The sequence below is a fragment of the Mchenga conophoros genome, linkage group LG3, assembly GCF_057382185.1.
Source record: "Mchenga conophoros isolate Kocher_MC1m ecotype Shallow Benthic linkage group LG3, M_conophoros_male_GT1.1, whole genome shotgun sequence".
NCBI lineage: Eukaryota > Metazoa > Chordata > Actinopteri > Cichliformes > Cichlidae > Mchenga > Mchenga conophoros.
The window spans coordinates 71,930,719-71,946,691 of record NC_140528.1 but is presented as its reverse complement, the minus strand read 5'-3'; the positions used below and the strand labels follow the sequence as shown (position 1 = coordinate 71,946,691).

General features: G+C 42.0%; 1 protein-coding gene across 28 annotated transcripts in view; it reads right to left on the bottom strand.

Moving 5' to 3' along the window:
- The window catches only part of ptprda (protein tyrosine phosphatase receptor type Da), a 418,286-nt gene that overhangs the window by 6,076 nt on the left and 396,237 nt on the right, over positions 1-15,973 (bottom strand). For all 28 annotated transcript variants that reach the window (XM_085267046.1, XM_085267055.1, XM_085267050.1 and 25 more), the window contains 6 exons: positions 13,590-13,713; positions 10,289-10,464; positions 8,518-8,637; positions 7,863-8,017; positions 1,135-1,420; positions 9-187 (listed from right to left, as the gene is read on the bottom strand). In XM_085267046.1, the coding sequence (XP_085123172.1) occupies positions 9-187; positions 1,135-1,420; positions 7,863-8,017; positions 8,518-8,637; positions 10,289-10,464; positions 13,590-13,713 (1,040 nt within the window). The remainder of the gene's footprint in view (positions 1-8; positions 188-1,134; positions 1,421-7,862; positions 8,018-8,517; positions 8,638-10,288; positions 10,465-13,589; positions 13,714-15,973) is intronic.

Here is a 15,973-nt window from a genome sequence, read left to right as displayed (position 1 = left end):
GCGCTTACCTGTACCCATCAATGAAACTGGCATTGATGTAGTCAGAGCCCTCAACTCCTCGAATGGGCTGTAGACACACTCGTGTGGACTCGTATGGCATTATGTTAACAAGGCGGTTCTTGAACTTGTTGCAGGGGAGATTGGCACTGATGAATCGTGATGTATGGGCTTTAGTGTTAGCTAAACGCTGCAGGGGAAAAAAGGAGGAAAAAAAAGAGATACCCTTGAGTGTATGGGTATCAGGTAAGAACAATGGCATTCAGATGTTTCTGTATTTCCCCGGTGACAGATTGTGTTTGACAACAAAGGTATTTTGCGAGCGATAAAGATCTGAGCAGTCTAGCGAATTGCACACCTTGAAAGCGGTGAAAAAGAATCAAAAGTATAATATGCTGCACACAGCTGGGTCATGTAACCATAAAGTATGGAAATGGCATCAAAGTGATTATTATCACAGCTTGCCCTTTGCCCATGTTATGATGAAAAGACAGGGAAATGGATACACCAGGAAGATTTAAGTAGTCAGAAGAGCAGTGTAATCTGACCTGTTTACAATCTCTTGGTTGAATCAGCATCCATCAAAGAGAATGAAAGTAGGCGCGTGACAAGCAAGGCAATAGCATATATACAGCAACGCTGGTGGAGCCTTTCATTGTAAATGCAGAGTATATTGCTCAAGTTCTTCTGGCAACTGCTCTGTGGTGGGGAAAACCTGTGTTTGCTGTTTTCATGTAAACCAAGACCCCTGTTTTTGAAGGAAATGGAGCTATGGAAGGGGGAGCCAGAAAGGGGGGAAATTTATCCTATGTCATGTTACACAAGTGAGTCAACTAACTGGAATAGAGAGGAAACCACAGGCCCCTTGCTGTCTAGTGGGGCCTAATAGTGGCTGGAAAATAGTTTGGGAGTTGTATTGAGAATGGGGAAAAAAATTACAATGACTCCTTGGTGTGAAGTGGGGTACGGGATGCCAGTGGGGTGCAGGTAAATTCTAAATACTTTCAAATAACTTCATCAGGTGTGGTTTGAAAATGTAATATACGATAAAACCGTCTTTAGCATTATTTCTCTTAATCAGCCCTTGACCCAAGCCGTTTTGCTCAGTGCTTATCCTTTGGTAAAGAGTTAAGATACCTTGAACTCAAGTTCCATGCCGGTGACATTCTCTCCACCCTCTATCTGGGTCAGTTTCTGGATGTAGGCGTATAGGTTTCTGGCGGGCACTTCGGTGGTGCCGCAGTTGACGGCCTCCTGGAGCGCGTCATGTATGAAGACATACTGGTCCTCTGTCTGCACCATGTAGTTGCGCTGGGCACGCATTAGCGTGACGTGCCCGTAGATATCCACGGTCTTCTCGTGCTTGATACGTTCAAGCATGGCATCAATCACGATGAAGCAACCTGTGCGTCCCACGCCGGCACTGGAGCCACAAAGGAGACAGAGATGGAAGGATGGAAGATGGTTATTCATTTATGAAATAAGGCTTTAGACTTTATTCAGATGAGTTTTATGGCAAACTCCCACCAGGGTCTATAACGTCATGTTTTTATGACTTATATCATGCTGATGTTGGCATCACAAGCTTTTTATAAAACCGGGATAAAGCCACCATGACATCACCCACTGGTCTGCGGACTGGTTTTGAAACCTAGAAACATTTTGGCTGTCACCAGTTAGTTGTTAGAAACCATATGCCACGAGTCATGGGTTGATATGACTGACACACTCATTAGTGACACAAGCGCCTTGTCAATTACAAGATCTCCCCACCGCTAAATTATACTCTGGCTCATCACTTTTGAGACCAAATGTTTTTAAGCTAACATCATGCAGTACTAAATGACACTTGAAACCAGAAACTGAGACCACAATTTCATCAAGCGCTTACAAAGTTATTAAGCTGACTGATATTGTTTTTTTTAGCCCGATATTGGCCGATACTTTTTTTGTTTTAGTAGTTATTTATTTGTTTGTTTGTGCTCTGCTAAGATCGCCTAGTCGTTGTGTCTGTGGCGTTCCAAAAACAAGCGCTGCCAAGTAAGAAATTGCATAGTGCCCTCTGGTGGAAAAACTGTGCAATGTCAACACTCATATTACGTTAGAGGAGTGTTTTTCTCCATGTCTACTTTAGTTTAGTTTTACTTAGTTAGCCTAGTTTTCATTTATCGGCTGTTATAAATGTCGATATTGACAGATTAGAAAATAGCTATTATTGGCTGGTAACACCAACTTGCTGAGTATTAAAGTGAGAAGCCAGGTGAATTTTTATCTAATGAGGCATTTGCAACTGGATTTAGAAAGAATGCAGGTTTAAGTCATTTTGATCTGCATCAGCCCAGTGGAAGGAGAAGTGTCTTGTCCAAACAAGGACAGGGAGCTTGAATAAGTTCCCTTCTTCCGGTGATGAGGCCAAAAGGTAAACTCTCTTTGCCAAGTTTTCCACTGTAGGATGGACCATTTGGCTTGGAGTGTAATTAAATCTGAAGTGGCACTATGTGGAGAAGAGGGCCCGGTACTCACAGCCTTGAGCGAGCTCAACACTGGCTTTGCAATCCAGTCCTCCTTTGGACCCCACCTGCACTCTTCAACCTATCGGGACTAATAACTTACGCAACATCAACATTTAACCTTCATCTCGCAAATGAGAAAAGTGCCACTAGAACAAATGTGAACACAAATGTGGCTCCCGAGTCGCAAATTTGAGGTGAACATTTTTTATTAATGTGCCGGGCAACTTCTGAGAAGTGCAGCTGACTACAATTAATGCCATTAGATTAGTACTGTGCACCTAAATGGAATAAGAGCTTTAGAAGAGGCACTGAAAGCCAGGTCTCCTCATTAAGATTCACACAGGTACATTTGTGCATTAGTGAGCAAAATGCACACGTGGAAAAAAAGACATCCTGCCAAAAACAAAAATGTTTTACTGTTTCACTTTGACCTCTCCTTGCAGGCCAGCTTGAGACACGCTCTATAGATGTAGCGCGTTGGCAGTCTGCTGACGAATGCTCACCCCTGCACATTACATGTTTTAATATTGCATGGTTCAGCACAAAGATGTTTTCTGATGACAATTTATTTACCGCGGGGCGACGGGGTGGTGTTAAATCTTGTTCGTTAACTCTCCTCCCACCTCCCGCAAAGCTCGGCATTGACGAGACAAGTCCTTGCACTTGGCACTCCAAAGTAAATAGGTTATTCAATTCATTAAGCTGACATGCCTACGAGGTGTGAACCATGCTCTTGTGCCTCCTCCTGATGAAGCATTTGTTTTTCATTTGCTCTGAGGAACAGAGAAAGGCTTGAGAAGGAAAACTCAAGAGGGAGTAAAGTCAGTCCCCGGGGGCCAAGTCTGGTTAATGTGCCATGCTGCACTGGAACTGTGCTGCAAATGGAATAAAGACACGTATGGGAGTCATTGGCTTTAACAAATGATCTGATGATCACTTTCAAAATGGCTGACATTGGCTGAATGAGACTGAACTTTTTATTTCTTTCCTGACAAAACTCTTCACACCTTTAGGGCGGAAGGGAAAAAGAGTCAGTATGAGTGAGTGAGAGAGAGAATTGGGCTGCAAAGAAATGTGAAATGTGTCTCAGGGTTATTTGAAGAATGAATCACTTCCAGGTCTGAGAACACCTCAGCTCCTGGCCGTGGGATATAGAAACAAGTCGAGATTTTTCCCTCTACCCCAGCTGTTTCCAATCTGAAGGCATTTTACAGTGCAGACTTGAATGTGGGAGAGTGATGACCTGCAAGAGAGTAAGTGACAGAGTGACAGCAGAGAGCTAGAGAGAAGGAGACGGAGGACGACGGGGAGCGCAAGGGCGATGAGAGCGAAGGCAGACTTGTTTTAGCTAGAGATTCTCCTCGTTTGTCTCATAAGCATCTGGGATTGCTATTAATTAAAAAAACAAGCAATGCTAGGAAAGTGTAATATTTCTTTATTGACAGGTGTGTGTGTGTGTGTATTCAGGGTGGGGTGAGACGGTGCAGAAAGCTGTCGGTACATTTGGCAGTTGAAGGAGAGCTGGCGTACTGACTGCACTAATGACCTGACACTGCCTTTTCAACCAGTCAAAACCAGCTGCTCTGGACGTCGATACACATTAAGTGTCAGACTAATATGCTTTCCAGGAGTTTAGGGAATAAGGGATGGGAAAGAAAGTTCAGCGTGAAATACAGCTGCAACGAGTCCTGTGAAGATAAAGCGTGAGCAGCAGTGAAAGCAATTACATATGTATTGTTAAAAAATCTCTGGCTGTCAGCTAACCTGTCACCGTTCTGCTACTCTGCCTATAAAACATGCACACATAAAGCGCAGCTCACCAGGACCGCTGCACTGCTGTTAATGGGGTCGATAATCATTTCAGTCGCGTGCGTGCGCGAATACTTGGAAATGTGGAAAGTAAATCAAAAAGAAAAAGAAAACGCGTTGCTTACTTGGGGAGTATGGAAGGTTGGTCTTTTAAACCCAACCCACTGGCTAGTGTTGACTGTCCATTGGCTTGGCTATAATCCAAACCATTTGTATAACTGTACTGGAATCACTGGGAGACTCAGCTATAGCTTGAAGGAAAAGAGAGGACAAAGAAGCAACGTAGCTTAACCTAACAGCACCACTGACATTTCATTATGTCTTCAGTCTTTAACACTGGCTTCTCTATCATCAAAGAATTACTAGCTTTAAAAACCAGTACTGGTATTAGAGTATGACTCCGACCAGATGTGGTGTGGAGGAAAAGCACTGCCACACTGAGCGTTATAAGTCTCTGACCACGTGAATGCCACTGGGTGCAGTTAGGTGTGGACTGTTTTGTTTTCGCCACGCCCTGCAGCTGTAACACCTCGTCACAACTGCACAGACTGTGGTCACCACTAGTAAGCAACGCTGACAAAGTTGGTTGCCTGGTTTTTTACTATGAAAACTAGAAGCTTTTCAAGGCAAGCCTCAGACTTGTGCTCGATACAGCAATTGCAGTTTGTTATATGGCCACTTGAGGCTTGCCCTAAAAATCAGCCATTTATTATTGACCCCACAGATGTTGTAAAACATGGATGTAGCCACTAAGCGACCTCTGCAAACAGTATCCTTCTGATTTGATGGCCTCATTCATTCCATTTGGGTCATACTGAATCAAAAATAAAGTCTGTTTGGCAAATCTTGGTCATACCATGTTTCAAAATAGGGGAATTGGCTGTGGTATGTAAAAGCACCCTCATTGGCTAACGACTTGTCAATCACAAGCCATTAAGCAATAAGTGTGTTGTTTCACAGACAGACCCAACATCACTTATCACATCTGGGGGGTTTTGCAACAAAGATGGCGGTGGAACAACTCAAGGCTTCAAAACTGGAAAGCAGTGGGAGACTTCATGGTAGCTATGTCCACCTTTTAAACTTCTGAAATTACTTTAAAATGAGTTTGAATATATATACAGTTGCTTATTTATATAAATTACTATGAAATTTATAAAAATTAATCTGTCCATTGAACTTTTTTTGTGATTTTCTCCCTTCTATGGAGCTAAAAGAGGCCACCCAAACACATGAAATATCAATGGAAAGCCCAGGATGTTCTCTATTTAGGACATCAAGACTTTGTGTGGTAGCTCAAATAAGTCAAAAGATACAGACCATAAACAAATGTCCATTACAAAGGACATAAATGAATAGGCTGGTCCTCAGGAGGATATTTATATCACACATTGGCCTTAAAATTTTGCATATGAGCGGGTAGCATTAGCGATTTATAGCCAACAGCCTGTGTTGTTTCCGGTTTTTGAATAAAGCTTTCTTGGAAATGCATCACTTTCTCTTGTATTTTGATTAGAGTGAAGTTTTAAGATTGGATGGACCCCATGGGGTTCTCTGGTTTTTGGGTGGGCCGCAGTACTCTGATACATGGTAAAAAAAAAGAGGATTGAAATGGTTTGGCTGTTACTTGTAACTGTGAGTTGTTCTGACAGTTTTCCTTCTGAGTCACTGGGAGAGGCCAGAGATCACTGTGACATTTAATCATGTCCTTTTGACCTCTTCTGAAACCTCACAATGCCTGACTAGCCCTTTAGCTACAAGAGCAAAACAGCCCCTGACCTGTGGGTTACTGAAAACAGCAGGACCTAGGAAAGCAAGAGGCACGCTATAATGTCCCCGGAAGAAAATTCCTCTAGTCTTACCTTTTGACAAGTGTTCACTTGGCAGTGGAAAACAGATGAATGTATTTTGATTGATACTCTTAAATACTCCTGCGGGGGACGCATTAGCCACCCACTAAACCCATATTAATGATGTTTCATAAGCAAGCGCGACAAAAAAAAAGTGCTCCCTGTAGTGGACATTTCTTAGCCTAACTGCTTTATACAACAGAGGTATAGCTTACGAGCATGAATGCATTTCGCAGCGTCTGTATGGATTCATCTAGAATCCGAGAATGTGAGCGACAGGAGGAGAGAGAAACGTGCTTCTAATTAGCGACTCGTGAGGGAGGAAATCCTGTGCAGTTGATTTTTAAAAGTTCTAAACCCTCTCATTTAAGCTCCTATTCATTCCCTTACACAAAAATAAATAAAAAAAATCAAAAGACCTTGATTGCTTGTTTTTATGCCTTTATGGTCTTTACATAAGGCGCCTGAGCACATGCAAGCTGATTTTTTTTTTTGGGTGCACCAACTAATCAGTCGACTGCTCCGTAGACTGCACCACGCTGTCAGATGTGGATTTTTTTTTTTTATTTTGGCCTCTTTTCATGTGCGTAAACAGCTTCAGGAAAACAAAAACCTGCACAAACTAAAGGAGAAAATATATATATTTTTTAAGTATATCTGCTAAACTGCTTTTTTTCTTTTTTAGTGAGTGAAAAAATGTATTGGAAGTAAGTAAATATAAAAGATAGCTCTATTTAAAACTGTAAAACAGAAAGTTAGCTTTATAGGATTTGAAGCTGGGGCATGACTGTATCTGATAGGGTGCCAGAGGAATTAAAAACTCCCATCTGCACAGTGACATTAATTCCTGCATTCTGCTTCACTGTAAAAAAAAAGAAAAAAGTCAGGGTTTTCAATTGGAAGCGATTCGCCAACTAGCACTAATTAACTTCAGCATGTGGTAATTCTAATTCTTCAGTAATCCCCCTACCCTTTTTGTCGCTTTCTGACAAAAGTTTGTATCTGTTACACTCGCTATCGCTGCTTCTTAATTTCGACTCCCCCCCTCCTCCTTCTGTCACTTTTCTTTTTCTTCTTCTGTGCAGCGCCTCTGATGACTTCCTGAGTTAAAGGAAGCCAGAAGTCTGTGTTATAGCTTTGTGCTCTCTGCTGGGAGTCTGGCCTCTTATGTCGCCGAGGGAAGTGAAGTTGGCATGAAAGTTATTTGTTTCAGATGCAATAACCCAGGGGATGAGCCAAGGACTTGTGGGCTGCAGATGCGCGACATGTTAGCGGTGTAGTGAGGAAGACGACAGGTCTGCGTGTAGCTTTGTGTCACCGCGTGGGAGGAGATGTTTAAGTTTGCTGAGGGCAATGACACCAGTACACTTTGTTCTGCGATGTTGAAAACACCTTCTGATTTAAAGTGTTTTCTGTGAAAGCTGGTGGGCTGGATTATTTTCTTTATTTTTGGTTTTTCAGATGGGAGGAACAACAGTTTACATCCTATCAAACAGTCGTCCTTTCACTGATAGTTCATGTCTAATTTCTCTTTCAAGTGTTAGTCCAAAAAGAACTCAAACGTACACCTCTAAATAACCAAGAATATGTTGTGTTTTTGCCATATGTATTCATATATTCATTACAGCAAATGGAGAGAAGAAAATCAATTTCATGCTTCAGGATGTTTTTGCGAAGCCGTGTTGTTTTTTACCTGCAGTGTACCACCATGGGCCCTGCATCTGGAGGATTGCAGGCTTTCACCCGTCTCAGGAAGGCCAGGAATGGAGTGGGGTGCTCGGGTACCCCGTGGTCTGGCCAGGCCGTGAACTGGAACTGCCTCACCTCCCTCTTCTCACTGGAGCCATTCTGAATGTTAACACGGAGAAAAGCTCAGTGACCGAACACAGCTTACATCAAATGATTTGACCTGCAGATGCTGCGAGGTAGAGCTGCGCAATACTGCAAATCCTGGTATCGATCTGATACCAAGTAAAAATCGGGCCAGTATTGCAGACATCAATGTTAATAGCAATACTCATACTTTTAAGTTACAAAGGCAGCTTATGTAGAGCAGTGTGTCATGACATATGAGATGACACCTTTCAGCTTTTCATGTATTTTAAAACTGTGTTTTTTAGCCCTGGAATGTAAATGTGCCGGTCTCTAAAGCACTTTGGGTCAGCGTCTGTTGTTTAATTGTGTTATAGGCTATAAATAAAATAAGGAATTTAGAGGACAGAAACAAAGTATCGATCCTGTTACACTAGTATCGATCTGACACCAACATCGATGCTATATTTGCATAGATCTTCCCTCTACTGTGAGGTTTAAAGTGCTACTACACAGCATACAACAGAAATACTCACTTTAAAGAGTGCAAACGTCCTGACACAGTATGTGGCCAGCTCTACCGTGTCCAGCAGGGTCACTTGGATTAGACCGTATGTCTCTGTCCCTCTTGTAGGCCAGTACTGGTCACACTTTACCTGTAGTGGAGAGAAATATCGCATTAGGCGAGGAGTCAATAAAACCTTTATGTATTTGGTGTTTGTTCACAAAGCATGAAGGCTCTTTACAGCAATTCTCTGGATCTCAGTTACACACTCAGTACAAGTGCACCAAGTCAAATAAAGGCCAAATTCCCCTTATTCTTGCTGACTAGGTTTGATTTTCTAATCAATGAAATAGCTTGAGATATTTGTAGTGAACCAACAGGGCTATTAATTGTCCTGACGTACTCCATAATTACAAAGGTAAGCACGGTGTCCACTCATATTATCGTCTCAGCTTTATTGCTATTTGAGTGTACTCTTGTTTCACAGTAAACGGCCAATAAAACATTGCGTTGCAATACTGCTTAGCTGACAAAGAGAAGAACTATTGGCTTTGGGGAAAGGAAAAGCTGGGTTCCAGTGCAACTGTTTTTCTTCAGATTGCCCCCTAGCACTGATGTGGTTTTCGGACACATGCTTCACCAACATATCCTGCTGTAGGATTCTCTGCCACTGATTAATATTACAATTGAACAGCACTCTGGAATAATCAGGTTTTTAACCAGCCGCTAATTCAATTTCCCAAGCATCTGTTATAACATTAACACAAAGCGCAATGAAGTGTCTGTGACACCGGGAGTAATGTAATGATTCATAATATTGTTTACTTGCAAATAGTCGAGCTTTAGATATGCAAAACATACAAAGGCAGCATGAGTGAATGATTTGACTGATTAATATGAAAGACGCGCACTTTTAGCAGCAACAAAAGAACAATATTTGCAACAAATGTCAAACAATATAGGCAGATTTGAGGGTGGGGGTGGTCTCCCAGCAAACAGCATAGTAATGTGCTTACATAGCACTGCTTCTATAGGCCAATGCAGACACCTGGGCTCTTATTTGCTTTGCAGATTGTGTGAATGCTCAGTGAAACCCGCTCTCTCGATTGAGTCCACACTCCTGTTAACACTAGACCGGGCTCTTAAAAAGAGGCATAGAAGTGTGAAGGTCAGTAGCTGATGGAGTCCAAGGAAGCTTTCATATGCTCAGTCGAATATGGCAAGACGTTTGGGGTAGGGGGAGGGGGGATAATAGCTTTTGACTGTGTCAACCTTAAAGAACTAGTGTGTACTGCGGGGAGATGTGGCTTTACAGTCTGTCTTTTTTTTTTTTTACCACGGATTGTAATCCGGCGCCTTAAGCAGTATGAGGCCGATGAAGTAAGTCTGGATACTAATCAGTCAGGACTGTAAGACAAGAGTGTGTGTGGATCGAGGATATCAGTGGGTAACAGAATGCTGCTTGGCTGCTTCTTGTAGTGAATAAATACATAAAAACTGTCCCAGAGGAGACAGGACAGTGTCCCAATTAACATTATCCCTGCCAGTGATGAAATATTCCTGCAATCAGGGATTCCAGTGCATCAGTGGTTACAATCTAACAGTGAGCTGCTTCTTTTTATATATGTGGAGCTAAAATATTCTGGGAAGCCTTAAATGATTGATGATTCATGAGTCACTAGCAAAACAATTCTCTGGTGGGAAAAATGTTAAACGGTGTCACAAAAAAAGTTTATAGATGCTGATGAAAGAATATCGGCGAACTCTAGCACGGGCTTTAAAAATGATTCTTAAAGCTTTACCCTGGACCGCTCTTCTAGTTTGGTCATCATGACGATGGTGGCACTCCTCTGCTCCCAGAGCATCCTCCAGAAGTCCCCAAACGTCTCGGGTAAAGAACCCTGGGTGGCGATGTAGGCGTTCTGCTTCCTGTAGCCATCGATGTAGTTGGAATTAATGTAGTCGCTGCCAGGGATACCTGTACAAAAAGTTTACAGTGGGTGAAAATGGATTAAAATTTCAACTTTTGTTTTGTTTGTCAAGCAGACCTTAAATGTCACACAACAGTGGCATTTGTGGCTAGGTAAATTGGTCCAGGCCTTTATTATCCCTACAGTTTATTGGAGGTAATTCTCCCCCACCGTGTGTTCGCACAATGCCACGTTATCGTCCGTGGGTCCCAAATTTATGCCAGTAAAGCCACTGTTGTTTTGTATTAAAAAAAAAAAAGCACAGCAGTCAGTTTTGGAACCAGTGTTACAGCCCAAAAGGATTTGTATTTGCTATCAACAACACATTTAAATCAACAGCTCCACCCCCTCACCCACCCCTCACCCCCATATGTGCAACTGAGTTACAGATAAAGCTCGGTCCCTAGAAGTCTATCACCTCACACGGAGAAAAACAAACCAACAAAAAACTCGCAAAACAATTTCCCCCCACCGCTCCTCACTCCTCCTTTCCTTTGCTTATATTAAATGAAAGGCACAGCAGCCTTTTCCAATCCAGGGGAAAGAGACAGAGCTGACAGCTAGTCAATGCTTTAGGACTGGCAGTTTAGGGGCTTCGTGCACACATGGTCGACCAAGATAAGTCTCATCTGCATGGGCGCCACGTCTCAGAGAATCCCCTCACTCCAACCGCTTCCTCTCTCCCCCCCATCTCTCTCAGACTCCCTTTTACTCCCAGGTAACTTATTCAACAGAAAAAAAGGGAAAGAAAATGGAATATGAACACATTCAAAAACCCACACACATTATTTTTATTTATTCTTTCCCCAAAACTGTCCACCGCCCGCTCATTTTGCTGTTGAAGCTGTCCACGCAGCCAGGCGGTTGTGCATTTCTGTGATGGACAAGGGATAAGTACAATTAAGCCCAGTGTGTATTCAATTTGAAAAAGGGGGGGGGGGGAGAAAAAGCAAAAAAGGAGACATCACTGTGGTTTAATGAGAATGAAGCAAGTTGTTTAATGCACATTTGCAAATGGATTTTGCCTTTGTGCTTTCTGTCAGTCAGGATTTGTCTAAATTCGACCATTTTCTCTGTAAATAGTAAGAAATAAACATTGCCACGGTGTTGTTCCGGCACTCAGTCGTCGGGGAAAGGCAAAGTAATCTCAGAGAGCTTTTAAAGTACAACACTGTAATTACTGTATTAATGAGGAATAGTCACTACCAGTCGTGGTATAGTCAAGTTCAAACAGGTTAACGCGTATAACGTTTCCGTTAAATTTCGATTCCCGAGCTCGCTTATTATAGAACGTGTGCGTCCGGAGAAGTTTTCTCGTGAGAGTTCCACTTTATTTTCTTAATAAACGACCTCTTTGTCGGTCAGGCGGCGACGAAATCAAGAGCAGAGTATTTTTATTGCTTGCGACAGCTTCCGCGCTTGAAATAGATCAATGGAAAAACTAGCGAGCTCATTCATAACTTTGCTGTTGCGAAATAACAGAGCTGATGGGAAATGGAGCGCAGATCTTTTAGTTAGTCTGTTATATATTTTTTTTTAATTAACTTTCCAATTTTACATTTTTATTCAGTTACATGTACAAATACCTGACACGAAGTCACGCAGATGTCTTGTCACCGGTGCCTCCTCGCAGTGGCTGCACTGACAAATATGATCAAACTCACTAAAAGACTTAAATTAAAGGTAATTCCTGTAGTTCATCTATATATTTTAAAAATATGGTTTCACGAGCACGCAATGACACTACTATGGAGTAAACGCGACTTTCGGGTTTGATCTAAAACTTTTCTAAAACGCTAAAGTGAAAGGAAGAAAAAGTTTTAGGTTCCAGTTTAATCTTGCGAGTGTATGCTATGTACGGTCAGGCGAACGGTCAAGAGTCAGCGAAAGTGGAGCAAATTCAGCAACGTCACCGCAATTAAAGGGCCGCCTGTTTGCCAAAGATTCGGTTGATCCGTCCCCCCACATCAGTGAATTCCGTCTTCAGACTCTGATGTGAAATCCCAAATCCCTTTCATTCAAAGAACTCAATCAAAGTAAACAATAGACACATTGCTTGCCGAAAGGCTTTGTTTAAGCTTTAGCAAGAATAGAGGAAGTCCCTGATGTCCCCCTGGCTGAGAACTACTCACTTTCCGCAGCACAAAGTCTCCAATGTGGTTGTACAGATGTGTTTATACGTCTGGCTAATGGAGCTCCATCAGTGCTCAAGCTGTGTGCTGTTTCTGAGAGACTTGCGAAAAGAAGTGTGGGTGTGGGGGGCTCTATAAGGCTGTTTCTATCTGTTGTTGTCACATTATCCATTTACTAATTTGTTTATTTGCCTTCGCCCCCCCGAGAGCAGTTCAGTGGAAATGCTTAATTAATAGCTGTATGTGAAGTTGTGTTTAATCCAATAAAGTGGTGAAGGAGTCGGCACTTAACTGTCCATTTCAAAATGTGCTTTCATTCATTAGAAACTCGTGAGCAACGCGTCTTTAATGTAGTGAGCAGCGTACTGGTGGGGTTCAAATCGAGCCTGTAATGGGCTCAAGTTCGACTCTGAAAGTACAAAACCATGAATGAGTCCTTTCTGTATAACTCTGCACTAAATCAGCACCAGCAAGCTTGTGGGTTGTTGTGAGTTTGTCGAGTTCGACTAGGTTAAAAAAGGCACAAAAAAAGTCACGCTTGTGTGTGTATGCTGGATTCAGCGTGCAAATTCTGCTTAAAAACAGGCCTCGGCTTAATGCAAAATGTAACCCTGAAGTGTAATAAAGCAGCAAAGAAACAAATGCCGGTGAAACACACTTGTATCCCTAACTGTGGGTCATTGTTTAGTTTCATTTGAATGCTTGCTTCAGCATTTTAAGACAGAAGTGCCTTTTTTTTTCTCTTTCTTTCTTTCTTTCTTTCTTTCTTTCTTTCTTTCTTTCTTTCTTTCTTTCTTTCTTTCTCCCGAGGCCATTTTTTTCCCTTTTCTTTGCAAGCACCTGGGGTATCAAAACAAATAAGCAGGCTGCCATGCTCGTGAAGGAATATAATTTAAAAGTACAGTCTGGTTGCACTCCCGAGGTCCCAAAGATGAGGCTGCACCGGCTATCTGCAGAATCGATACAGCAGTTAGGAGCGAGGATGTAGGTGGGCGACATACCGTCAATAGCTGAGAGCAAGACCCTGGAGTGGTCGTAGGCTATCACGTTGGCATATCTGTTCTTTGGTTTGTTGACCTCTAGGTTGGAGTGCTCCCATGTGAACTGCTGGCCAGGGTCGATGGACTGTAAGAGAGAAGATATTTGTTTTGTGACTGCAGTGAAACTATTTGGCTCCGTTTGGCACGTAAAACAAGATTGAATTTCACTCTTTGGCGATTCCTAGCGCGTGTTGTCAGAATGCCCACTGAAAAATGCATTTCACCTCACAACGAGTGAAAATGAAAATCATATCTATTACATTATGCGGGTGTTTAAATAAACCGCTTTAAGAGTGTGCCTGGGGCTCGAGGTCACGTCTGGTGCTGTTGTTAGACCGGGGATGCTGAAAGGTTGAAGGGTACTGTTTTAACATCATGTGTGTGGAACACGGACTTTATTCCAGTGCGTACAGTACAACACCCGCTCTGCATACACAAAGATGTGAAGTTGTTGAGTCCATAGATCAGTCTTACCCACACATTTAATCTCCCATACTTGATTTGGGTACTACTATCCAATAGCCTTTTTAGAAAGTGGGGTGTCTACACACACTGGACACAAAGTTCACTCTTTTGCTGTGCAAATGTTAAAACAGAAATGTGGGAAAACTATTTGAACTGTGTTGTTTTTGGCATGAAATAACCTCTAGATATAAAAGATTAGATTAACAAAATAATGCATTCTGAATTGGTCACAGAGGAAATTGCTTGTGTTCACATCAGCTTTTCTTATTTGATTAGCAGGATTTTATGGCTCATAGTAGAGCGCTACACTCGAGACTAGTTCAGTTTTGATATCCAGGCCCTCCTTCAGATTTGTTAAGCAGGGCTTGATAACGGTCCCCTGTTGCAGAGAAATGAACTATAAAATGTAATATGACAAAGGGAAAACATAAAGACATGATAGATAGAGTTTCATTTCGCATTAACAGGAAAATATTGTTCCTGTGCTATTAATGATTTTTGTTTTTTTTGAGTTAATCTCCAATGAAGGCGACGATAGACCAAGTGCAAAATAGCAAAATATGAGAATGATCGTACTTTTTTGATCAATAAGATCAAAATCTGGCATTTTGGTGCAATTTATTGCTCATAGTTTCTTTATCTTTAACAAGTATAAACATATAAGCAGTTTAGGGTTAAACAAATATTACAGAGGTGTGTATGATTAACTTGGTGTTTTACATTTAAGCCCAATGGGAATTTATTTTAAGACCGAGTTCTTTGTCTGCAGAAATCACCTAAGCATAAATATGTGGGAGACAAACCGCAGGCTTAGCCTGATATTTTATCAAAATATGTTGAAACAGTGGGCTGCAACATTGCTCATAATAGGAATCTTTATTTCATTGTGCTCGCAAAATTGCTTTCCACTGCTCTCGAGTAAGCACTATGAAATTGGAATTCAATGTACTTAAGCTGCAATAATGATTGGGCAGCTTGGCAGGCACCCATGCAGTGACCTCATAGATTTTGGAGTTGTTGAAGGACCTGCAGAGAGAAATTGGCAGGGAAAAGGTGACCGTTCATATCTCGTACAGAAAGCACCTCTTGCTTGCATGTATTTTGAGGAACCATGAGTGTTCTGCCAGTGTAATTTCATCTACATGGCAATACGCAGGTAACAATTACAACTGCCTGAATACAGTCAGCAGGTAAGGGAACCCGAAGGCCTGATTGCATGACACTTGTTCATTAATGCACTTTTATCCTGATGATTGTCATGGTCAGTATGCATAGGTGACAGTAGTTAATGTTTAGATGGGAGTGTTTTCCATAGCATTGATACATGCACACATACAAGGAGACACACAGCTATGGCTTCTATTAACATGTTCTTATCATTAACTTTGTTTAGGCATCTCTCTGCAAATACGTTCATTGTTATGTACTTAATTGTGGCCTGCTATGCTCCACAGTCTGACTCCAACTACAACGTATAAACTGCAGCCAGCGATGGTAGCCCATGCTGCTCTGTAACCTCGGTGATCTTGGTGGAGTCGCACATGAGCCAGTTTTCCATGACTCCATGTTCTGGTGAGAGTAGCTCTGCAGCTCACAGCAGAGCAGAGCAGAGCCAGCGCTGCTAGCTGCAGTCCAAAACAGTGGAGTTGGAGTTTGTCTGACTGAGGATGATGAAATCTGATGAGTCAGCTGAAGACTAGAGACACCCCTTCAGCCCTGTTCATTATAAATTAATATTGGGTGACAAAATGAGCCACCAAACACAGGATATCATTTATCTATCTATCTATTTTCCCACCCACTTAGATACTGGAAGCACCAACAGCATAATTTTTAATGACGAGAGTTCACCTTTAAATCATAAAATGATATATGTTGTG